Genomic DNA, 26,224 nt, shown 5'->3' with positions numbered 1-26,224 from the left:
TAACTTCTGGTAGTGAATTGAGCAGAAATGTAATATTTTTTTAAGCCTGTTGCTCTGTGTAACTTAATATTTGCATACTTAATTGTTTTATTATACAGTCAATGAAATGGTAATGTATATTGATGTCCGTTCAACCATATACTGTCTGGATTGTGTGTTTCCAGTTTTGTGGGAGAAATAATTTGTCAGCGTTCACCAGCTTCCAAAAACTTGTGAAAGCTTAAACACCTAAATTGATGATGAATGCAAAAAAGAAGAAGAAAAATTAAGAGGAATTACTAATTACATGGAAATAGAATTCATAACTTCTAGAAGTTATACTTCTAAAATAGTTCTATCTAAAATAAACTCAATCCAAAAGAAGACAGGTAAAGAGAAAAAAGGTAAAGGAGGACAAAATAGGCTGCAAAATTAATCTGGTAGCAGTAATTCCAAATATATCAATAAGCACAAAATGTAAATGGACTAAACTTTCTCCTTGAGAGACGAGGATTATTTAATTGGATAAAAATTAAACTTAGCTGAATAATATTTATGAAAGAGACACCCTAATATTACATGTATGAAACATTAAAAATAAGCAGGTAACAAAAAGTATGGCAGGCAAATACTAAACAAAAGAAGCTGAGGTCATTCTGTTGTATTAATGTGAGAATAAAATGAACTTTCGCCTAGAAAGCTTTATGAAAGATAAAGAGTGTCATGACATAAGGATTAAAGACTGAATTTACCAAGAAGAGATAATAGTGCTAGACTGCTATGCATTTAATTACCCAGCCTTATAATATAAAACAAAAATTGATGGAATTCCAAGGGAAGATTTAAAAAAATATGCCATCACAATGGGAGATTGAGAACCACCACCACCATTCTAACAATCTGATAATGTACACGTATGACTTCAGATAAAACTTCCAATTAAGATATCATACATGGATTCCTGAAAGTAGCATGTCTTAACAACTTAGGTAGACTGAAAAAAGAGGTTCTAGTGATGACAAAGGCTCTGATGTTGAAAATGCATGTGGAGACTTAAAGTGAAATTTCTAAACTAAAATTTTAAATAACAATTAAATATGTATTAACTAAATATCACAAATGAAAATTTGATTATTGGCATATTAAAGTATAGTCAATTTAGGGGGGAATGGGACTATCTTATATTGATGAATTCCTTATATGAGGCATATACTATATTTAAATATAGTCAACAATGTACTGCAGAAACAGAGATACAACTATAAGTGTTTATAATTCTTCAAGATAATGAAACCATGCTTCACATGTGATTCATGGCTTTTTGGAACTGGAGGGACTGCAGACATAATGTGGTTCATCACTATTTTTCAATAGATGAGAAAACCAAGGTCAAAAATAGTATGTCTTGCTTTGTATTTCATGTGTTTTATACTCTTGACTTCTGAGTTAAGTACTTGTACACCAAGTATCGCAATCACCTCTCTCTTCTTGTATTTACATGCAGTGTAACAACATACAGTTTGGGCGATTAATAATATTCCCTTTTTCTTTTAATAATAGGTATTTGTCTGAATTTAGGAAAATGATAACAGTATTAAGCCTGAAACTCAGATCTAGTCCTATTCTGGTTGTTCTATTTTATCAAAACTATATAAAATTGATATGAACATACTGTTCACCATAATTAACTATGAACTGTACATTCAATATAACTTTTAACCATGAAGCCTATCTCAAACTTTGCAACTGATTTTTTAAAAATATGAATGAAAAGTTGTACTAGTGATAAAGTCTTGGGAGGAGGAAGGAATAATATGAATGGCCCTGTGCCCACTTGTAGGGGGAAAACTGTGAAGAATTTTGAGAATGCTTTCTTTCCCTGTGGACAAATTTCTCTCTTCCAGGGAGAGACAGTTAAAACCAATCCATTGATCCATTTTTTTTTGTGAACAGCCATTGCAGCAGCCACACATTGAACCCATTTGTGAGGCCTTCACATACGAAGATTTAGAGAGAAAGTCTCTTAGTTTGGATCTTTGTGGTAATATTTTTCTTTGCTTTTCCCCTTTTTCTTTCTCTACCCAAATCCATTACCTCATCTTCTCTTCCTACCCCCATCCCCAACAATTTGAAATAAATACTAAAGAATTGGTTGAGGAGGGGAAGGAGGAGATTGTTGGTCATTGAGGAAATGTGTTTGTTGGCTAATTGTGTCTTAAGTAGCTTCAAGGATTTTTAAAGAAATACCTACTGGAAGGTGCAGCTCTCCCTCACCCACTTCTGGCTGCCTCTGAGAGTCACTGTACATATTGCACCGGGTTTCAGAAACTGGAGAATCCATTGGGAAATGCCTTTAAAATAACCTGTGAGAGAAAGAGAGCATGGCATATGCAAACCACTTTAGAGTCAAGGAGTTCTGGATGGATTTGAATCTCCTCTCAACCTGCTACCCAAGTGATCCACTGCCATCTCTGACTCCTACTTGGCTTCCATCACTACAAAATAGCAATTGTTACCTTCTCAGACTATAATAAATACGAGTGTTAAAAGTGCCTAGGAAAGTGCCTGACGCATGTTCAACTATCCAGAAATGGTAGCCATTATTAGGAATACTTTTATTATCGTTATTATATTAATTATCCAGGTTGATTGCTCTGAGTAGAGAAATAGAGGTTCCATGAAAAGCAAGGCTGGGCTGGACTGAGAAGTGCTGCTACCCATTTGAAAGCTTATACCACATGAAAGACTTTATTGTTATGTTTTTTTCTGTAATCTTGAGACACATATTTTCTATCTACTGTTGTTTTAAAGGTCATCTTGAATTGATTCAGCTCCGTATCATCTAAGCACATCCCCTTTGCTAACCTGTATATTAATATTATGATAGTTGATATTTGACAGGGCAGTGTTTCAATAATGTTAATTTATATTCAGTGCAATAAAATGTAAATTCTTAGAGGAAAAGAAACTTTAGTAACTGGAGAGTTTAATAGCAGTTTTAATTCTTTAGGTATTTGTTATTAATTTTCTATAAATATATCCAGATGTGGGTGTAGTACATAGATTCTATTAACAAATTCTAATAATTATTTGATACGTTGTCTTCTGAAATTTTCTACCTCTGGACCTAGTTTTATCTTTTCTGAAAGTATCAACCCTTTGCCTATAGTAGAAATATTTTAAATCAATTATACTGTTATACCTAGAGTAAAAGTAAGTTTGAAGTAACAAATACTCTAAGAACCAACATGCATTTTGCTTCTGTTTATTTTCAGCAGGTAATTTGTTTTTCTAGCCAGGAATAAATTGAAATCCAGAAAAATTAGGTAAGCTTTATGTCTTATTTAGTGGATTTTCTTGTTTGGTCTGACCTCTCTTTTTTGCTCATGTTTTTAGGCTCGGCTATGTGAACCATGCAGAGGACCTGGCCTCCAAGCTCCTACAATGTTCCCCAAAGAACAGACTGTCTGCACAGGCTGCCTTGAGCCACGAGTATTTTAGTGACCTGCCCCCACGGCTATGGGAACTCACCGATAGTGAGTATGACAAATTCACAATATCCAGTCCAAGCAGAGACATCATTTTATTTTAGCATCTGTATGTAACATGTATACAGAGATTCACATATTTGTGTGTCCACAAACATAAAACAATGTATGTATGTGCATTACAGGTGTGTGTGTGTGTGTGTGTGTGTGTATGTGTGTGTGTATGTGTGTGTAGAGAGAGAGAGAGAGAACAGGGGAAGGGAGGCCATGTGTATACATATTTGGTGGAATCCTGCCATTCATTTGCTAGCTTACCAGACACAGGAAGAAAATGGATTCCTTTTTTGCTATCTCTGCTCTGCAGTCTGCAGCTGTGCATCTTTGTATTTGATTATGTGTGTGTCCAAAAAAATGATCTGAACAGTCATAAAGGAAAAGGAAAATATGATTTACATATTTAGTGCTTTATGCATGCAGTACTTTTTAACTAGCTGCAGTACACAGAGGAGACGATGATTCATTTCTGTTTGATTCTCAGAGACCATCTTGGTTGTAACAATAACCTTAAAAAGGGCTGCTATGCAGTGAGCTGAGAAACAGAGTTGGCAATTGGCTAATGCACTGAATTGACATGTACAGACTGAAGACATGTAATTCATTTTAACTGCAAATGCTCTTGGTATTTGTACAGACAGCTCTTCTCTGAATCTTTTAAAACAAAACACATTCCTGGGTGGGTTTTGTTTTGTTTTTATAAAAGTCTTCATATTTATACAGCCTTTTGAAATTACATTTTAAATATTTGGTGGAGGATTTATGGCTGGGAGGATCTCAGATTTCTTCCAAAGTGTGAAACAGAATTCTTGTAAAATTTTGTAAAAACTATTGCCATCAGAATATTTTTGTTCAATGGTGATATGTTCTTTCCAAAGAAGAATTAGAGATATTTCTTCTATACTCTTTTCTGATTGCCTTAAAAATGAACATACTGCATACATACATTAATATTTATAGTGTGTTTATTAATCCTTGGTATACATCGCTTACAGTAGACCTATGATTATTTCTTCATTCTCTTGGATTTTAGACTTCTTTCACCCATCGTAATATTGGATTCTCCTTGATGGCAATAACCCTTTATTTTGGAACTAAGTTCTAAGTACAACTCCTCTTGGGTATTTCTATCCTAAATCTTTTTTTTGATATCCCACATTTATTTCTCATTACTTTTTTTTAACCCTAAAGTGATTATAGATATATTAATCTACTACTCCCCTTAATGCTTAGCAAATCCTCCTTAACATTTCACGTATTTCCAGCCCATATTTACTCAACACTCTGCCCTTTCTAAAGTCTACTCACTGACTATTACAACAGCTATCCTCAATTTTTTTTTTAATTAAAAATTAAATCCCTATGGGAAAATAATTTTTCTATACTGAAAACAGAAATGATGTAAATAGGCTCACTAGTTTACAGCGCATCACACTCAAACATATGGTTTGTTTTCCCATTTAGTGTAACTTGTAACTTGATATCACTCCTCCTTGGTGACATCTCAATCCCATCTGACTTGATGATTGAGTTTAAGCCAGGATTTTGATGGTCTATGAATTCTGAATTCTGTAGTAGTACTTTTTTGTTAATATGGACTTATTACCCACTTGCCACTTAGTTTATCAGCCAGTGGTTAAATCCATTTCTATCAGTGAGTAAATGCCTACACATTATCACTCGGCAGCAGACTGCCAAGGGAGACAGCCTTGTCCCCGTCATTAACAAGCACAAAGTATGCAGAACACCAGAGGGGAATTAAAACCACAAAAAATACCTCAGGGTGGTATTTTTAATATGAGAATTTAATTTGTAATTTCACAGATTAAGAATTTTGGCTGCATTAATCCCTTTATCAGCTCACAGCAGGCTATTTGCAGAAGCATAACCATAAGGCGATATTCATTGGCAGAAACACGTCTTTGCATAACGTTAAACATCAGGAGCAGTGAAACCTTTTGAAGGGGGGAGAATAAAGATGAAAAATCATTATATTTTTAAACCAAGATTCTACTAAATGCCTCCGGTAACAGTTTTGAGTTACAGAAATGCTATTTCTGTGTCTAGAAGATAGTCATTATGAGGCATAAATCCAGTTGCAAGAAAGGACAATCCTAGTATTAAATACTATAGTCATTTCCATTTAGAACAATGTGGCAACGTGGCTGAACTTGTAAACATGTTTACAAAACCAAGAATTCCCAGACTTTGGAGACTTTGGGAATTAGTTTCTTTAAGTGAAATGACTGGTTTGGGTGACTTATTGTCTAGGTTAGTATTCTGCAGACTTTATTTAGAAGTTTTTTAAATTTTTATAATTAAATTTCATATTAGCATAGAGTCTTGTAAAAGTTCACCATCTGGCAAAGGCAGCAATGGTGGTGGCAGCAGTAGCAGCAGCACCTGTAATACTCTTTTTTTTTTTTTTCCAGGCCTTTTCATTTATTAGTCATTTTACCTTTTAGACAATTTTATGTAATTATTTTTCACGTGGCAAATTTCATTGTACACTACACAGCACCTGTAATACTCTTAACGGGCTTCTTTTTTAAGGAGATTTGGAAGGAGATCCACCTGGAAATAAGTGTTACAGAACCAATAAATGGATTGTCTTGGCAACCAAGCTGTAGTTTAGGAACCTCTCTGTCTTAGTTTGGTCACACTGCAATAACAAAGTACCATAGATTGGATGGCTTAAACAGCAGACATTTATTTCTGTTGGGGATGGGAGGTCCAAGATAAAGGTGCCAGCAGATTCGGTTCCTGGTAAGGTCTTTCTTCTCAGTTTGTGAAGGGCACCTTGCTGTGTCTTCACAGGGTGGAGAGAGCAATCTCTTCCTCTTCTCACAAAGCCATTAATCTCAACATGAGGGCCCCACCCTTATGACTTCATCTAACCCTAATTACCCTGCTAAGGCCCCATCTGCAAATGCCATCACATTAGGGGTTAGGGCTTCAACAGATGAATTTGAGGATGGACACAATTCAATCCATAGCACTCTCATTCTTAAAGATGGCTCATAGCACTTTCTAAAGAATTTCCACAAGAGTAAAACACTTACGCAAGCAGGAAGCAAAGTCAGGTTAAAAGGAGAAGATGGGAACAAAAATAAGTTACAAGTAGACTTGAGCCTTCTTGGCCTAGTGTAATATGTCAGACCCCATGAGAAGGGCATCAAGTGTGGTTGGAGCCTGAGTAACACAGAGCCCTGCAGTCATTTCATAGATCCGTATAAAAATGAAATTATGGGCTTATGTCAGACACTTGCTTTGGAAGAATACATAATAATGTAATATCTTTCTTTAGTATACTATTCCTTAAAACCTCATCAGGTTACATAGTACCAAAATTTAGAGGTAATGTATCAGTTGGCACTGAAGCAGGCATTATAAAAGCAGAAAGCAAGAATAATGGTACAGTTATCTGGGGATCTGGCTGTTAAAGCCGGGTAATTCTGGTGGCACCCTGTCATTCTCCCTCTGTCCTGAAACCCCAACAGCTTTGTCCCACTTCTTCTCAAAGATTTAATTGCAGGGAAGTAAATGGAGGGCCGATTTAGAAGAAATTCATTACTTTTTCCAAATACACCACAGGGCATTCTCCTGCATATACTATCAAGTTACATAAATAATTGAAGCTGAACTACCCTTGTCAAAGTAAATGAACAAAATACACTTCATAGCACAGAGTCCTTGATTTTATTACACTCATTTGCTAATTCACAAAACTCAAATTCAGTGAAAGCAGGCCAACAAATCGGTACAGTGTGAAGAGCACTGAACTGGGAATCAGACCACCTGGATTGCAGCTTCAGCTCCACTGTTAACTAGCCAGGGAACTTTGGACAAGTGCCTTAGTCTCTCTGGGCTTCCCATTTCTCACTTAAGGAGCAAGTGAGGTGGACACAGTAGTCTCCAGGGACCTTTCTAGCTCTAGAGTTTGTCGATTTTCCCACATATTCCTGTATATGTTCTGTATATCGTCCTAGAACAGCATAATGCTCTTAATGTAGCTCTATGCCATCGGTTTAAAAATAAAACAGGTGCACCCATTTCAGATTTGAGATTTGCTGCCTTCAGTTCCTAGACTTTCATGCTGTCTTGAATCCTTTCCAACCAGACTTTTGTGTCCACAACGCCTGGCTTTCGAAGTCTCTATCCATTGGTCTTTTCCCAGCCTATCGAAGATTCAACACAATTGACAACCATCTCCTCCTACTAATACTTCTTTCGCTTGGTTTCCAGGACAGTATTCTCTCATTGTTTTCCTTTAGTTTAGAAAACTAAAGTCTCCTCTTCACACTCCTTTGCTGATTTCTCCTCATCTGCCAGACCTTTCACATTAGAGTGTCCTGGGGCTGAATCCTCAGATCTATCTGCATGGACTCCCTGGAACCTAGATGATCTCATCCCATCTCATGATTTAAGTATCACCTATACACTGACAGTTTTCAAATATCCATCTCCAGTCCTGTCTTCCCTGACTCAACTCGCATATCCAACTGACACTCAACATTTCCATTTGACCATCTAGTAGGCCCCTCACACTTAATCTTACCAACACTGAACTCATCTTTCCCCTCAAACTTGCGCCTTCTCTGGTCTTACCCTTGTCAATAAATAGCAGCATCATTCTTCCAGTTGATGGAAGCTATCCCTAACTCATCCTTTTTTGGTTCCACTCCACATTCAGTTCTTCCACAGACCCTGTTGTTGCTACCTTCACAGTATATCCAGGATCATGCACGCCACTCCTCACTTCACTGCTATCACCCTGCCCTCAGTCACTCACTATGTTTCACCCACATTTTTACAGTTGTCTCCTACCTGGTTTGCCTCCTTCTCTTCTTGCCTCCTTAAAATCAGCTCTGTTTCCTCCTCTTATATTTTGTGCTTGCTCTCCCTCTAGACACATGCATGGTTTGCCCTCTTACCTCATTTGATTCTCTCCACCAATGTCCCTTCTCAGGAGAGACTTCACTGACCTCCTTCCACCCTAAAACTTCCAGTTTCTCTTCTCTGCTTTATTTTTCTTCATAACATTTACCACTATTTAATATATTATATCTGTTTGGTTGCTTATTGCCTGTCTCCCCCAACTGGACTCTATAACAACAGGGATTTCCTTTCATTCTGATTTATTTAGTACAGGATTCTGAAATTCCCAGAACAGTGTGAGGCTCAATAAATATTTTTCCAATGAATGAAAGAATGGCACAAAGGAAGGGCAAAATATGTTGTTTCCCAATCTAAGTTCATTGTTCTAGATCAGAGAAATGTGGGAGATAGTCTGAGCTGTGGTTCTGAGGGAAAGACAGACCGTCCTGTCATATGTTTGCAAATGTGTGTGTGCCTGCGACCACCTGGCATTTCAAAGATCAAAACATACTATGATGTTCAGTGTGCTGGGCATCCAAACTTGCATCTCAGTCTCCATTTTTTTTAAAAAAACAGATGATTATAAATGTCTGTAACTCTATAAATGAAAACTTCATATCCTGTCCACAGTGTCTTCTATTTTTACTGTCCCAAATGTGAGATTGCAACCAGAAGCTGGAGAAAGCATGCGGGCCTTTGGGAAAAACAATAGTTATGGCAAAAGTCTATCAAACAGCAAGCACTGACAAGCAGCACATTCTCAAGAGCACACAGGTAAGATGACCAGCTTTACCTGGAAAGTAATATTTAATGGATATTGAACAGATTCTTTAAGTGAAATATTTCAGACTCGTTTTTTCACCAGCTATCCTATGAGTCTCTTGTGTGCATTATGGCATTCATCAGACCTTCTATTGAGATAGAATGCACTCAGTTATTTCCAAATTTTCAGGCACCTACTAGATTCTAACTAAAATTATACTTTATCTTATGCTTTTATTTATGTAGTCATAGGCAAACCATTTTAGTTATAAGCAAGTCATTTTTAACTACTCACATTCCTCATGGAGATTAGAAAAAGGTTCACTTTGGGCTATATCTAAGCCACAGACCTACTTTGTTTTGCCCATGCAATTTTTCTAATTAGTTGTTCTTATTTTAAAATGGGGAGATTATACACAAAAGTCTAGATTTCTGATTTTCCTTGAAAAACAAGCAACTCTAGCAATATTGCCTTCACATTCCTACCAGAAGTGTTTGCGTGTAACTGAATCATTGCTGCCTCCTTTGGAGGGCATGTAGACTCCCCAGTTTAGTTTAGCTCCCATCTGGGCCACTTCACCTATTTCTGATTCCTGTCTGGCTCCTGGTACGGACCTTATCATGATGAAGCTTTTCTCTTTTACTATCAAATTCTTTGTCCTCTACTATTCTGCAGATAGGAAGCATAATCTAAACTTGGCAACCTCTAGCCATGTCAGCCTGGCCCAGTCATCACATCACGTGTGCTACGTAGTGACCAGCCTGGGATGGCAACTTCTGAAAAGGCCATCTTCCTTGATTGCCAGATGGAAATGCCTAGTATTTTTGGAAAATTTTTAGTATATGTATATATATAATTTATATACATATACATACTTAATGTAACACAAGTCTCTGAAACAAATAGAGAACAAATGTTACTGTGGAGAAGGCTTTTTATGTGCTGATATGTAGAGAAAAGTATGTATTTGTTATGATATTCAGTAATTAAGTGTTCAGGCCAGGCATGGTGGCACATATCTGTAATCCCAGCACTTTGGGAGGCCGAGGCAGGCAGATTGCTTGAGCTCAGGAGTTCGAGAGCAGCCTGGACAACATGGTAAAAGCCTCTCTCTACAAAAAATACAAAAATTACCTGGGCATGGTGGTGGCATGTGCCTATAGTCCCAGCTATTTGGGAGGCTGAGGTGGGAGGATGGCTTGAGCCTGGGAGGCTGAGGTTGCAGTGAGCTGAGATTGCACCACTGCACTCCAGCCTGAGTGACAGAGCCAGACCCTGTCTCAAAGAGTAAATAAATAAAATAAAAAGTGTTCAAGTAACTCAAAGGATATATGCAGCATTGCAGTAGTTCCTCTTCCTTCCTCCCTCTCTTAGTTTGAAATATGTTAACAGGCTAAATTGATAGAATGGTAAAAAGAGCAAATTTTAAACTGTACACATTGTCTTGTGGGTAATCTGCCAGTATCTTGAGCTACTTCTGGACTTAGCTTTTGAATACCCTCAACATAGGGGTCAATTTTGGCCTATCAGGGGCATGGTGGCAATTTATGAATGATTTGGAGATAAAAGATCTCCAGATAAAGTATGATGTATAAATCACAGTCAGAAGATGTTACTGTTAAACTTGCCACTCCATAGGTAAGTCTTCATTCTTCATGTTATTTCTCCATGTTGAATAAAAAACACAACTCTCGGTTGCATTTGTACTCCACTCTGAATTTCAATCGGTCAGACAAAGAATGGGGCTAGGTTTTTGACAAGCTACCTCCTGGTTTTGAGAATGGTTTTGATTCATGAGGGTTACAGCATATGCTTTTTCAAAGTATTTAACCTGCATTATCATAATGAGGGCCCTGGCTTTATAAATCCCTTCGCCAATTCCGTGGAACAAAACAAAAAGTGGACTTTATTTGTGCTGCTGCCTCATACACACATGCACACAAGCAAGCCTGAATTTCAATTGCAAGGCTGTGTTCCTTCTTCTTGGCTCTTTTGAGATCCCCTGACCTGAGCCCAGCCAGTCAAAGCTGCTAGAACGTGTTTCAGCTCAGCTCCTCCTTGGGAAATCAAATCAAGCTCACAGGACAGAAGCATTGCTCAGAAAGTCTCAAAGGTTGCTAATTGAAAAGAGATTTTTTTTAAAAGGTGCTCAGAACTACAGTCATCAGTATATAAAAGCCTTTACAAAAATGTAAAAATGTATTTTCTTCACATATAATTTTTAAACTAGATGTCAGGTTATAACACAGTGGAAGCTTTTCCTCTAGAATTATTTGATAGCAATACAAAGATTTTTTCTATGAGTTTTGCCTTTTTCGCATCAACTTGTGAAGCTTTTTTTTTTGAGACGGAGTTTCACTCTTTTGCCCAGGCTAGAGTGAGGTGGTTTACTGCAACCTCTGCCCCCACCTGGGTTCAAGCAATTCTCCTGCCTCAGCCTCCCGAGTAGCTGGGATTACAGGCACATACCACCACGCCTGGCTAGTTTTTGTATTTTTAGTAGAGACGGGGTTTTGCCATGTTGGCAAGGCTGGTCTCGAACTCCTGACCTCAGTTGATCCACCCACCTTGGCCTCCCAAAGTGCTAGGATTACAGGCATGAGTCACTGCACCTGGACCAATAAAGCTTTAATATTATTGTTGGCGTAGTTTTCTTCCAATCCAAGTGCCTCAGCCTGATGCAACATAATGCTGAGGAAACAACTCAGTTTCTCAGAAAAGCTGCAGGGAAGATGGATTCTAAGAGTTTTCTGTCAGTCAGCAGAAAAAGAAATTATTTTAATGTCTCACCTTTGTGGAGTTTTTAAATAAATGGAACCATCTTCGAGATCAAATAATATAGCCTATTTATTGGCCTATTATATCTTGTGGAATGGCCTTACTCTGACCAATACTGAATATCATATAGACATTATAGAGCAAAATGTCTACATAGATAAGGTATCCTTAGAGAAAAATCTGTGATTTCTTAGACTTTGATTTTGCTGTTGCTGTTGAATTCATTGACTGTTTAGAGAAGGCTTTGGCATCTTAAATTTCCTCAAATGTCTCAATTCTTTGTAATGCCTAGAGAGATTGGGAAGGAGAGGGAGGCCAAGGGGGTTGGGGGGGCTGAAGGGGACTAAGACTGTGGGCCGGCATTTTAACCACCTCTCTTTGGGGAGTTACAAGGAGGTAAGTGTGGAAAATGCATTATATTACTTCTGTCTTTGAAATGATAGAGGACAGAGTAGACAAGAATGTTTCAAGTCCTAATTTTTCTTCCAAACTTCAATGCCAAATTATTTCTTTCCTTGCATACCAAGGTCACTTCAATTATTTAGTTAATAATGCCAGATTTGCGTAAATTGGTCTTAGTGGAAAATCTAATGAGATGCATTTGGCTTTGCAGCAGAAAGCAATTTTGGTTTCAGAGTCTTGTAACCAAATTAAATAAGAAGAAAACCATAAACACCTAAGTTAAAAATGGGGTAGGTGCCACTGGATTATCAAAATACTGTGCTTCTTACATTTTGTTATCCGCTAAAGATATTAGTAAAGATTTCTTAGATTCTTCTAACTCATTTTATCAGCACTGATGGGTAAGACCCTTCTAAAGTCTGAGAGAGCCTTAAATATACATAGAAATTTTCCCCAAGGAAAAGACTGGAAGCTGCATTGAATACCACATCCATTAGTGACTTATTTTTGCCTACAGTGATACCAAACACATCCCTCTGGTGAGCTTAATTTTCCACTTACTCTAAACTGGCATAGAAAGTGTGTGGTCACTCTACTTCTCCTTTAGCTAAATATAAGGGATAAGAAAGGTCTCTACTCTTTTAGATATGTTTTGTAATTTTTCTGAAATAGTATGTGCTCATTATGGAATATCTCTTTTCAATGAATCAGTTGGTTCACAGACCCCATTCCTAATAAATTTACAAATATTTGTCTAGTGCATGAAAGAATTTTATTTGGTTCAATTGCAAGAAGTTAACTGCATGCATATTTTGATGACCCTCTCCTTACCTTTTAGCCTCTTATTTCTGCAAATCCACATTATGTAGGAATTACATGATAATGAAAAAAAAATGTGTCGGACTCTCTACTTGGTCATTAAGCAGTAATTTCCTATAAGTAGGCTGTTAGGTAAGCAGAGTAGAATGCTCAAGGAAATTTAATTAAATGAGATAAAGATTTTTTTAGAAACCTGCTTTTAGACAGAACACAATGCACTGGTGCTTAAGACTGTGGCAGCACTGTCTGAATGTTAGTAGAATGGTGGTTCTTACTCGGTAGGCCACCTAGAGCTGTTTGCCATCTCAACCGCCATCTCAACTCTGGAAACTGCTCCTAAAGAACAGCCACCTATTGCTCTCCTCCATGCTGTGACATTATGGCGGCTCACTTTTTCTGTCTTTGCATCAACTAACACAGCTTTCATGTTCTCTTCACTTCAGGGCTTCTGCTGACTTGTTTCTGCTTATTCATGGATCCTGCTTATTATCATTTCTCTTTGTCCCTCTACTTCTGGGGCAGTCTATTGCTGACCTCTTTTTGCCTCAGATTCAAACCCTCCCAGAGAGTGGCTCTGATTGATGTAGCCATCACCATGAAGTAGAGAGCGAAGCTGTTGTGTCAGTCACCCCCGTAGAAACTGCTGACTGACTGTAGGCTGCCTTGAGGTCAGGCTCTGAGCCCTGATCCAGTCAGCTGGGCCCAGAACTGGGTGGCCAACCTGTTTTTAAGGAAGCATTTGGAAGAGGCCGCTGGGCTTAGCCCTTCAGAAACTTGGAGAAGCTTTTGGAAAGCAAGCAGTATAGCTGGAAAGTGCCTTGCCTGGTCTGTATACTACCGAGTGAAAAATCAGGCAAGTACGGAGACAAACTCCAGTTCTGATGGTGTGATATCTTCATTGTGTGATATTTTTGACTATTGACTAAAGGTCCTTTTAAGGTGTGTTGCATTTTCTCAACTATAGACACAAACGGAGATAATATCCATCAGCACTTTTCAATATATAAGAAACACAAGTGTTAGATCTAGGTTTCTTTCAGTACTAGGAAGATTTCTGGGGTTTTTCCTGCAAAAACTGCCATTTTCTGCCATTTAATTTTTTTCCTATTAAACATCTGCAGTTTTATTATTTCTGTTACCTCATGTAATTGACAACAATTGTTGAAATGACACTCAGAGGGGAAACACACCTTAGCGTTCTTTGCAGGTTTCATCTGGAAGATTCCCTAGTTGTTACCATTACCCCCACATGACTGCCAATTAAAAAATACATCTTATTTGGGAAATTGACAGCACTTTGAACCTCAAATGCATGATGCATATTATGAATATCCAAATGAGAAGAGGCTGGAATGCTATTAGTTTCCCCACCTCACCTCACCTCCACCCCACCTTACCTTAGCCTCCTCTCCACCCTGGGGAGTCTGTTCTGTCCTTTAAACGCTAATGCAAGTTTGTTTCTCCTCCTTGTCCCTTCTCTGCCTCTCCAGCCCTTCTTTTCTTTGGGTCAACTCTGATCTGTACTCTGCACCACTACCACCCTAACCCCATGCAAGTGTAGGCAGAGGACTCACAGGCTCTCACCACCTACTGGGATTGTCACAAAGCAGAATGAAAATAAAGTTGTATCATGCTTCCTTCAGAATGCATTCTTAAAGCATTTGTGTTTTGTTTTATTTTGTTATTTGTTTTTTTTTTAAGAGACAGGGTCTCACTCTGTTGCTCAGACTGAACTTCCTGTGTTCAGGCTATCCTCCCACCTCAGCTTCCTGAGTAGCTAGGACTACAGGTGCGCACCACCACACCTGGATCATTTTTAAATTTTTTGTAAAAATGGAGTCTCGCTGTGTTGTCTCGGCTGGTCTCAAACTCCTGGCCTTAAGCGATCATCCTGCTTGGGCCTCACAAAGTGTTGGGATTACAGGCATGAGCAACTATGCCCAGCCTTCAAGCATTTTTTTTATATTGACATAATTTCATGTCTACAGAAAAGATGCAAGAATAGCACAAGAATTCCTGATACCCTTCACTCACTCTCCCCAAAGTGTTAACATTATACTACATTAGCTACATTTGCTTTATCATATTAATTCTCTCTGCCATCACATACAAATTTGTGCACACATACATTGTTTCACTAAACCATGTATGTTACTCAAATGAAGCTCCATTATCTTTAAATATTTAACTGTGTTTTTCTTAAAGACAAACAATTTAGAGTGATTTTTTAAATAAAAATAATAAATTTTTGCCCTTTTTTTCCTTTTTTTTTTTTTCTCTGATTAAGGTTTTAAAAAGCAAAGTGGCTAAAAGAGAGGAAACTGGTTGATGCTTCACAAATTGGTTCATCAGCCTATGGATCCTTGAAAATTGACTATATTTTTGTGATTCAGCATTTCCAGGTCAAATGAGCTTTCAAAATGGTGAGGGGCGGGGGGAATAGCACGTGCATCTTCTGACTTCTTAAAACCCAAATTAATTTCTTAGGGACTATTTAGCCAGCAGCATAATATGAGTGAAGCTTTCTTATAAATAGTGGGCCCAAGCTGTGATGTGGCTAGTAACCACAATATTTATTACAAGGAAGTTAGCAGTCACATATAGAAAGTAGTTAGAATCAGTTCAGGTGCTGTATTTTTCCTTTTCATTTAATGTTGATTCTTATGAATTTGGGATACAGAAGGAATTATCTATGCCCTAAGTGCACTGTATTGTATTATTAATACCAGTATAGCAGCTGAGTCCCACTAGACAGTCTTTGTGGTCTGCTGATACTCTAAGAAGTGTCTAAGCATAAAAGGAGGCTGTTTGAGTTGAAGTGGGCTGATGGTCTGGGATGACATTTGAATGCACAGAGGACAATGTCTAAATGACAATGTCGGGAAGGAAAGGCAAAAAGAAGCTGGAAACTATTCCTGCTGTCCCACGGATGCTCATCACTCCTCCTGCGATATTCTTCATGTGGGAGCTTTGTCTGGGTAGAAATAGGGAGTGGGATCAGGGAGGGCTAGACACTGGGGCCTGGGGACAAGAGCCAGGGTTTCATGTCCTTAAACACATTAAAATTCTAGACAGACAGCAAATCAATGAAAATTTCAACCCGAATGTGTTCTGATAGACAAAGTTAAACACTTTAGCTAAAGTATTACAAGTATAATTAACAAAAAGTTTGCAATACTCTGAATTGCTTATATGAATAAAGCTTTTGAGAGCATCAAATTGGTTGTGCAAATGAATGGTTTACTGAGCATCTTTTGGAATTTAGGATAGCTGCTTTCTCTGCTAACCAACGCATGCACACACACACACACACACACAAACACACACCATTCATACAGCCAAAAAGAATAATTTTTCAGCAGTCCTTGAGTTGTGAAGATAACATCATAGATTAATCAAAGGTTACTTTTCCATTTAGGGAAATAATGTACACAATCTAGAAAAAAAACAATACAAAAGTTAGAGTCATTGGTGGAAATTTATCTCATTATAAAAATAACCCTGTATGCTAAGCATGGAATCAAATACTGAATTGTTAACTTCAATATTTGGGTGAATTTTTTCCCTTTAAATTATCACCATTCTCTTAATGTAGTTTGCATTACATATAGTGCCCTTGGATTTTTAATTGCTCTGGATTATCATTTTCAATGCGATTAGTAAAATGCCCTCAATTACATATAATAATTACTGTAAATGGGGCTATTGGCCTAATTACTATAAATGGGGAAAGATGTGTGATTATAATGTGCAATTAAATCATGTACAGTATTTATTTTACATTATTACGTACAATGGTATAATGATAACACATAATTATATTGTATCTTTCCTTGGTCAACAAATCTACTCCATATTAAGATACCTAGAGCTGTGATACATTGCCAAATTAACCATCTCCTGGATCATTCTTCCTAAAATAATAGGGTTATTCTGTGGGCCAAGGCCCCACTAAGTTTAAATGTAATTAAATAAACTGATTCTGCACAGGCAGGAAAAATCTGGAAGGAAAAAAATTATTTCACCTCTATTAGTTAAGAATGCCCAGATTATCCTTTTTGTCGGTGTCAAGAATTTAATCCTTCCTGGTGCCATACCACCCTCCACCACTTTTTATGTGAATATGTAAAAATTAACACCCCTAAATGTTGGTAACATTTAAAATATGCCTGAGAAAAAAAGAGGTTCTTTTTTCACTGTGGCAGATATTATAATCATCCCTAGTTTACAAATGCACACTTAACGAGCTTATAGCACATAATTAATTCTGCAAAGGATGCTGTTTGACTGAGTGGGATTATGAGAATTGCATATTGATAGTGGCAGGAGAAATACATCTATTTTCTCTACGTAAGGTGGGATATATCTTGTGTTCTTTAGAAACTGGCACATCTCAGAGGTGTTGCTCTCAAAATGATCTCAGGATGGAAAGAAATCAGTAATTACAGAGCCAGGCATTCAGTTGTGTCCTAATTTTCCCACCAGTTTTTCAGTGTTTCAGCTGCCTCAGAGACTTAAAGTATTCTCATTAGGTAGCTGCAGAGGCAGCCGCTTGCCTACTCCCTCATTCTCTCACTCGCTTTTCCTTTTTTATTTTTTTTTCCTTCCATTCCTGCCTTGGGAGTGACTGTGAAGATCATTTGCTGGAATGATTGGCAGGTTAGAGGATTCGATCAGATGAGTTCCTCTTAGTGCAGGTCAAAAAGGCTAGTTAGCAGGAGCTGTCGAAAAATGCCAGCAGCATTCGAAATGGGAAATGTCATGACTTCGAGGCAGGGGGTGCCACCTGGAACAGAAAGCTCTCAGCTCATTAGCAAGTTACAGGATGCGGGCTTAACTGGAGGGAGCAGGGAAGGAAAGATAATACCCAATAGGGAAAATGATTGTGAAGTGGAATTGATTTCATGTATAATTTGTTTATCACTAGAGGGGACAAATGCTGTCCTTCTGACATGAGCAGAGGAGTGTGGACTATGAATGAAGCAACTTAGCATAATCTCCAGGTTGAGCTTTGGATTTAAAGAAAGCAAACTTCTTTATTCTTAACTGTGGAAATGATCAGGTCATGTTACATTAATTAAAGCTGACATACTCTCAAATGTTTTATCTGGGCAATTGTGGCAATTGTGGCAATTCTACAGAAGCGGATAGAGATGGGCAACTTTAGAAAATAAGAGGGATTTTTTCCCCCCTCTGCTAGTGTGGAAGACTAGCTCAGTTGCATACTGAATTATAACAGGGTTGGTGTTTATACTCAGTGGTTAGCTAGGCTGCACAAATCAAACCAGGGTTCTGGATTCACGTGCAGTCTCATTGATAGAAGAGACCACATGCCCTTTGGGAGATTTGTATCTAATCCATGTGAAAAAATATATGTACATTTTAGAATATGACTGTATTCTATTTTGGTACAATGTTAAAATTTTAACTTCTTTTTTTTTAAAGGAGAAGTTCTCCAATTTCATTGCTGCCTACATGTCAATTCATCTGGAATTTAATATTCTACTGTAAAGTTAACAATTTACAGTAACCTTATTTACAAACAAAACTAAACTAAAAAGTTGCTGTTATAGAGGAAATTAATCTGCAGTTTATAAAAAGAGAACACAGTGGCAAAACAGAAAATAGTATTGCCTCACATGTATTCATACTAAACTCCAAATTAAAAGCTTCCAGTATTTTTACAATGTATCAAATGAGCTTTTGTGTAAAGCCTTTTTTTAAACATAAATTCCATCTGAAAACGTATTTTGTTTTGATAAGAAACTTTTATGATATCATTTATCTTTTGGCATGGAGATCTTCATCTTGTTAAGTCACAAATGCCACAGCTGCAAGTCTTTCTGGCTGAACACTAAAGGATGTTTACTTAGCATCCAGATTCTGGTTAAAATGTATATTTTCAAAATGTCTTTGCCTTGGGTTTCTCTTAAATATTGAGACATTTTATGAGGCAGTTATTAAATAGCCAAGGCTTGTTTTATCAAGCAGCCTCAGACTGCTGTGTAATGTGAATAGGAATCTTAAAACCTCCTAGTCCAAAACACTGGTGCAAAATTCATTCCATTCTGTATTCAGCATAAAACGCTTAGCATTAAGCTACTGTATATAGCTGTCAAGATATACTGCATTAGTTCTGTCAAATATAAAAATTTAAACATCAGTGTGAATCCACTCATCGCCTCATTTGGGAATTGTATTGTGTGGTCCAGAAGCTGGCCTTGAAAACAAAATTTTTATAGAATACTGTCTGAAATGGTTCACCTAACGTTAAGATTTTTTTTCTTTCACAGAAACCCAATTTGTTAATAACTGACAGATTTATTATATTAATAAATAAGCAAACGACTTTGAGGGAAAACATTGTCAAAATGTTATAATTATAATAAATTTTAATTATAATAAAATATTTAATTATAATAAAATTATAATAAAATAATTATTTAATTATAATAAATTATAATTAAATAATTATTTAATTATAATAAAATTATAATAAAATAATTGGGTATCGTTGTCTACAAGTAGGTTTCCCAGTCTGTACCTTTAAGTAAGAAGCCCTTACCACTCAAGACAGGCAAGTTGAAGGCTCCTGGCCCTGCAGACTGCAGGGGTGAATTGATGGTGTTTGTGCATGCCTGGTCTCATTGCCTACCCTTTTCTCCAGCCCCTCCTCTCAATTCTGCATTGCAAAGTCAGCTCTGCACTCACTGATTTCCTAGACTCTCCACTATTTTACATTCTTCTCAGTCCATCTCCTCTCCATTAACTAATTGCTGGTACATATTGACATTCTTATATTATCTCTTTGTTGAACCTTTCCACAACTCTGTGGATTGAGGAACCATGTGTTAAAAGTCTTACTTTCAGTTGTGTGGGTTCTCCTCAGAGAAGGTCCCTGGATACTAAAGAAAAGAAATGATAGTTTTATCATCATCTTTTATGTCAGCAGATCTCAAAGTGTGGTGCATATACCCTGTGGATCCCCAGGGGCTTCATGCCCAGGGGCTTCATGGGGTCAAAACTGTTTTCATAATAACACTAAGATGTTCTTTGCCATTTACACTGTGTTGACATTTGCACTAGTGGTGCAGAAGCAATGGAGGGTAAAACTGCTGGCTCCTTAGCATGAATCAAAGCAGTGACACTCTAAACTGTATTCCTGGGCACTGTGTCTTCACAACCACACAGTTCAATTTTGGAGGGGGCGGAAAAAGCTTCACTTAATAATATTCTTGATGAGGAAGTTAAAAGTATTGATTTTATTAAACCTCTACTTTTAGGTAAATGTCTTCTTAATATACTGTGTGACTAAATGGGAAGTTTGCCTAAGTCATTTCCACTGGATACCTAGTTACCATGGTTGTCTCAAGGGAAAGCTCTTGTACAGTTGTTTGAGTTGCAAGCTGAACTAACTGCTTTTTTCCAGGCATATGGTTTTTACTTGAAAGAATGACTGACAGGAAAAACTATAGTTATTCAAACTTGGGTATTTGGCAGACATTTTCTCAAAAAGGAACCAAAAATGAGTTCGTCACCAAAGCAAAAAACCAATAGTAATTTGTTGATAAAATTAGAGCTTTCAATAGAAAATTTGAATTTGAGAACACTATGGATAGCTTTTATTTGCCACTGTGAACTGAACAGTGATAATGAGGTTGGTGGTAATATAAACAAATGTGATTTTTTTGATATTATGTAGTGAAATGTGTCAACCTTTGAAATACCTGCATAACTCACTAAATCAATGTTTTCCAAATGATCAATGCATGTTAGCAAAATAATGCATGGATAAAATATTCACTGAAAGTTTAAAATAAACCAGTAGATATTAAGGTAACAGAATACGAAGAGTTCATTGATACAGTTTCAGATTCCCTGGTACAATTAACCCTTAAGAAACTACCACTTGTTGAGTTTTGTTGTACTGTAAAAGAAGAATATATCTGAAAGGGCTATTAAAATACTTCTTTCTTTTCCAACTACTTATCTGTTTTAGTCCCATATTTTTGTCATTTGCTTCAACCAAAACAATGTATCATAATAGATTGAATGTAGAAACATATTTGTGAACCCAACTCTCTTCTATCCAGCCACTCATTAAAAAGATTTGCACAACTGTAGAGCACTGCCACTTCTCCCACTAATTCTCTTTGGAAAATATAGTTATTTTTATTTAAATTATGTTTTCATGTTAACATGTAATGAGTTCTTATGTAAATATTTTTAATTAACAGTTTTAATTTTGAATATGGTAAATATCAGCAGGTACAAACCATAGAAGCAAAAGTTCTTAGGGGGTTCCTTTTAACTTTTAAGAGTCTTAAGCGGTCCTAAGATAAAAAAAGTATGAGAAATACTGCTGTATTTCACAAGTGTAATGCGTTAACTCTAACATACAAGTTATGTTGGTAACATTTTCCTTCTTGAGGAAATTACTATTCAGCACAAATTTTTTTTTTGCTATATGAAATGATTCCAGATCTCTCGATTTAATATCTCAATTTTTCTAGTGTGCAATAGATAAAAATCCCTATTCTTGTGTTCACACAGGTATCATCTGAAAATTACAATAGAGCATCATTTACTATCCTCTTGATGACTAGTAGACCAAATCTTGAAAGATTTTTACTGTATATTAATCTTAGGGGCTGTGACTTTCCTTTTTTATATGCATCAAGTTTGACCTCGCATGGAGAGCCTCTGGCCATATGATACTAAATCATCAGGCCATTTTACATAGCTTGCTTGTAGGACTCAGGCTTTCAGATAGCTCCTATTAGACACAGCATAAATTCAACTTGATGTCAGAAAACGGGACTTGGGTCTTTTCCTACCCAGCTCCCATGAAGTAACTCATGGAAATCTGGGTGCATTTGGGGTTTCAGAATCCAGAATATCTACTCAACCTGAGTAGCAGTCAGTCAGATTAGGGCTGTGTTCTTTAGTTTTTTATTTTTTTTGTTTTTGTTTTTTGAACTCTATTTTGAAGTACTTTTAGATTTTTTCGAACAGTTGTAAAGCCAGTACAGAGGATTATGTCCTTAACCCAATTTCTCCTAATATTAACTTTATTTTTTATGACCTGGATGCTTTTGAAGAATACTGTTCAGGTATTTTGCAGAATGTCCCACATGATGCTTTCTTATGATTAGATGGGGGTCATGGGTTTTGGAGAAGAATACCACTAGGATGAGATGCCCTTTCACCACTTCATGTCAAGAAGTACATGATATCCACATAACTTATCACTGGAGATGTTGACCTTGATCACTACATTAACACAGATAAGGTTTTAAAGCCAATGTGATATCCAGGATGTAAAGTCAGAGAAGCTGGAGATCTGGGACAGGTTCTCAACCAAATGGAAGGAACTCTAAATGGTTACTGAACTGACAACAAGGCTGCCTAATGTCAGAATCTGAAGAGAGAAATTACTTTCAAGGCTTCAACTTTCTAAATGAAAATGGGTAGAAATGGAGAAAGAGTCACCAACAAAGCAGGGAATGTCTGAATTAAGAACCTGAGATGTTCCAGCCTTTGACTCAGGATCAGTGATAGAATTTATCAGGGCATCTGACAGCATGTGGAATATATTTTGTAAACATGAATAAAATGTGGCTACTTTACAGATGCTGGAAACAAAGCAAGTGTTAGCCCTTCAGTATTGAAGTCACCTGTTCATCTGTCTGTCTTCCCCACTGGAATCTAAATACCAGAATACGGGAACTCATTTACAGTTTTATCCTCATTTTACCATTATATTTCCCATCTCCTCGCATGGCACATAATCTATGCCCATTAAATATTTTTGAAATATTGATTGACTTAGTGAATATCCAACCAACTCACCATACACCAATCTCCTGTTCTTTCTGGAAGTTTTTTTGTTTGTTTTTTAGCAACCACTATATTGGTGCTCTACTAGACAATAGTAAGAAGACAGTTCTAGCTTCAAGACACTCACAATTTAGGGACACAAATGCAGTCTTTTAAATTTCAGGATGATGAAGGATACAGCAGAACTCTGCATGAAGCTATACAGGAGGGCAAATAAGGGAAATATTAATTTTGCTCAAGGAGGTAGCAGAAGTTTTTCCAAAGGAAGAGATTTTGAACAAAAGAAGGCATTGAATTTTGCATGGGCATACAGGAGGAGAAGGATGTTTTCAAAAAGAGGAAACAAACACCAAGAGCAAAGCTGTGTCACAAAATGCAGCATCTCTAGGGACTGATCTGATAGAGCTAAGGGGCTGGGAGATACGGAGTGAGAAGACATGGACAGAGAAAGTCATTTGAAGCCCGATTCTGAGGGTCTTGAATGACATGCTAAAGAGTTTGAATTTTCATGTTGTTGCCCGTGGAAAATATGTATGACTTCCTGGTCAGAGATAGAAGAACCAAAACATCTTCAAGCTGAGAGATCCTTTAGGAATCATTTAACAATGCTAAAGGAAGATGTATTCTTTTTCTTCTTTGAACTTATTATGTTAGATCATGTCTTGAAATTAAGTAAAGAAAATAAACAAGATTCCATTCACATTTATGCCTAATTTGATGTTAGCAATTTTACCAACACTTACTCTTCTCTTTCTATTCATCCTCTGCCATGACATTTTAAATTTCAGGATGATAAGGGGTACAGCAGAACTTTGCGTGAAGCTATATGGGAGGGCAAATGAGGGAAAAATTAATTTTGCTGGAGGAGATTGCAAAAGTGACTGCAACTCTGTTGTGACTCTGTCATAGACATAGTTTCTTGATTATACATTTATCAGCATATTACAATGTGTTTCTTAAAAGTAATATGTAAATTATTTTAAGTTAGAGAATATGCCTTTTCTATTCACATATCTTTTGTAAAATGAATAACAATCCCCTTAATTTAAATTTTGTGGATATATAAAATTTCATATATTAAGATACATTGGCATCATTTGGGAGAAATGCAAAAAATGGAAAAGTGAGTTTCTAGGGATAAAAATTTAAGACAATTTTCAAAGTTAAAATAAATGTTTAAGAATTCAGTATCTTCATGGTCTTGTATACTCAGCAGTCAATTGGTATGTAAAAGTGTTTTTATGAATAAATTCATACTCCCGTCTATGTACTTTAAGTCCCTGTAAGGGTTAACTGTAGTTTCAGGCCCAGTTTTGCCTAAACTCAAATACACTGTGAAGTATTTGACAATATTAAAGTCTGTCTAACCAAATTCCTTAAACCACCTTAATGGTTACATGTAACTAAAATTTTCAGTGGTAATTATGATAACAATGAAAAAAATGTTGAAACAACTAATATAAAACAGATTAAACAAATTATTAAGAACAGAGTAGACCATTTAAATATTTTAAAAATAAATAAGTAAATTAAAGTTTACCAAAGCAGATGAAATATGATACAGTCTTGAAAATTGCAGTTATTAAGCCAAGTGACATGGAGAAATACATGGGATAAAGTGAAAGTAGAATATTTTGCTTGTACATATAAAATTTGTACATAAGAAATATGAGTGAAAGGAAGTACATTGAACTGCTGTGTCCTTACTTTAACAGAGAAAGTGGTTTTACCGATTTTATTGTATAATTAAGAAAGTTAGTTAATTTACATTTTTATATCCATATTAAGCTCTCACTATATTCCAACCTCAGCATCCCCTTGGATGGGTCCAAGTTCTTTGGTGCTATCTCATTACCAGATTCTCCTCTGTAGATCTATGTTGAAGAGTCAGATACTACGCAAGCTAAGCTCATTTTACAACCACAGGGCATTCCATGAGTTAACGTTTAAAGTACTTTCTATTACCCCTAAGAAATGCTAATAAATTAATACTAGAAATGGCAGTATCCAGATGATTAAGAGAGAGCATGGAAACATAATTTAGCCAAAAGCGAAAAGAGGAGCTAAAGGAGTCCTATGGGCATAAGAATTTGGGACTCCAGATTCTCCACCTGCTGCTAATCTCAATGGGCTTTTCAAAAGGCGAGAGTTTTTTGTGGGGGGAGGGCATTGAGTCTTTTTAATGAAACAATATGTACTTTCCTATGCCAAGACTAATTCTACAACATTGCTTTGTGGGTTGAGAGGATGGAGATGTTGCAAACAGCCATGACTATTTTCCAGTTTGATCCACTTGACTATAGCTCAACAGCTTGTAGCTAATGGAAAGTCTTTGAAGTAAATAATTTTTTTATCACTTCACCTCATCCCCTAAATATCTCCTGATCATGGCATTGTTGATCTGCCTGCAAGAACATACTACAGTCCTCAGAGGTCCACTGCCCACTTGCCCAGACTTGAACTATTTGCAAAAGGTCAGAAATTAAGATTCTTGACCTTATTTATTTCTTATCTGCAGCTAAGGGGTAGAAAGACTGGGAAGGCAAAATCAGTATCTTTTGTTTGTACTCTTTGTAGTGCAGAGTGCAAATAAATTTTGAGAAGAAAATTTCTATTAAGAAAATGAATTTAGGCTGGGCACAGTGGTTCACACCTGTAATCCCAGCAATTTGGGAGGCCGAGACAGGTGGATCAGTTGAGGTCAGGAGTTTGAGACCAGCATAGCCAACATGGTGAAACCTTGTCTTTACTAAAAATATAAACATTAGCTGGGCAGTAGTGGCACGTGCCTGTAATCCCAGTGACTCGGGAGGCTGAGGCAGGAGAATCACTTGAGCCTAGGAGGCAGAGGTTACAGTGAGCCGAGATCGCGCCACTGCACTATAGTCTGGGCAACAGAGGGAGACCCTGTCTCAAAAAAAAATAATAATTTATAGAATTTTTTGTTGTGTGTATATACAAACATATCTTGAGACCCTGAACCAGCTTATTAAATTGGCCATTTTATGTAATATTCAAATATGTATGTATTTACATATTTGTATACATATATATTTCTGTCAACAAAAGCAATGTGTTTCATTTTAAATTTTCTTTCACTTGTAATTTTCCATGCAATGCTTCATCATTCAGTAAGCTCTGCCTTTTGAACTGTTTATTTTCCTGTACTTTTCAATTTCCACCTTCACTTCATCTCTTTGCTTGATATGTTACCAGGGAGGAA

At 36.8% G+C, this 26,224-nt stretch overlaps 1 protein-coding gene across 10 annotated transcripts in view; it reads left to right on the top strand.

The window, feature by feature from the left end:
* CDK14 (cyclin dependent kinase 14) overlaps nucleotides 1-26,224 on the top strand; it is a 592,876-nt gene that overhangs the window by 497,417 nt on the left and 69,235 nt on the right. For all 10 annotated transcript variants that reach the window (XR_010140627.1, NM_001133044.1, XM_009243031.4 and 7 more), the window contains 2 exon segments: nucleotides 3,376-3,515; nucleotides 9,030-9,173. Coding sequence is in view for 9 of the 10 variants with exons in the window: in NM_001133044.1 (NP_001126516.1) it covers nucleotides 3,376-3,515; nucleotides 9,030-9,145 (256 nt within the window). In the remaining variant the exon portion in view is untranslated.

This window comes from Pongo abelii, chromosome 6 (genome assembly GCF_028885655.2).
Source record: "Pongo abelii isolate AG06213 chromosome 6, NHGRI_mPonAbe1-v2.0_pri, whole genome shotgun sequence".
In the NCBI taxonomy this organism is placed as follows: domain Eukaryota; kingdom Metazoa; phylum Chordata; class Mammalia; order Primates; family Hominidae; genus Pongo; species Pongo abelii.
This window is presented reverse-complemented; position numbering and strand designations above follow the sequence as displayed.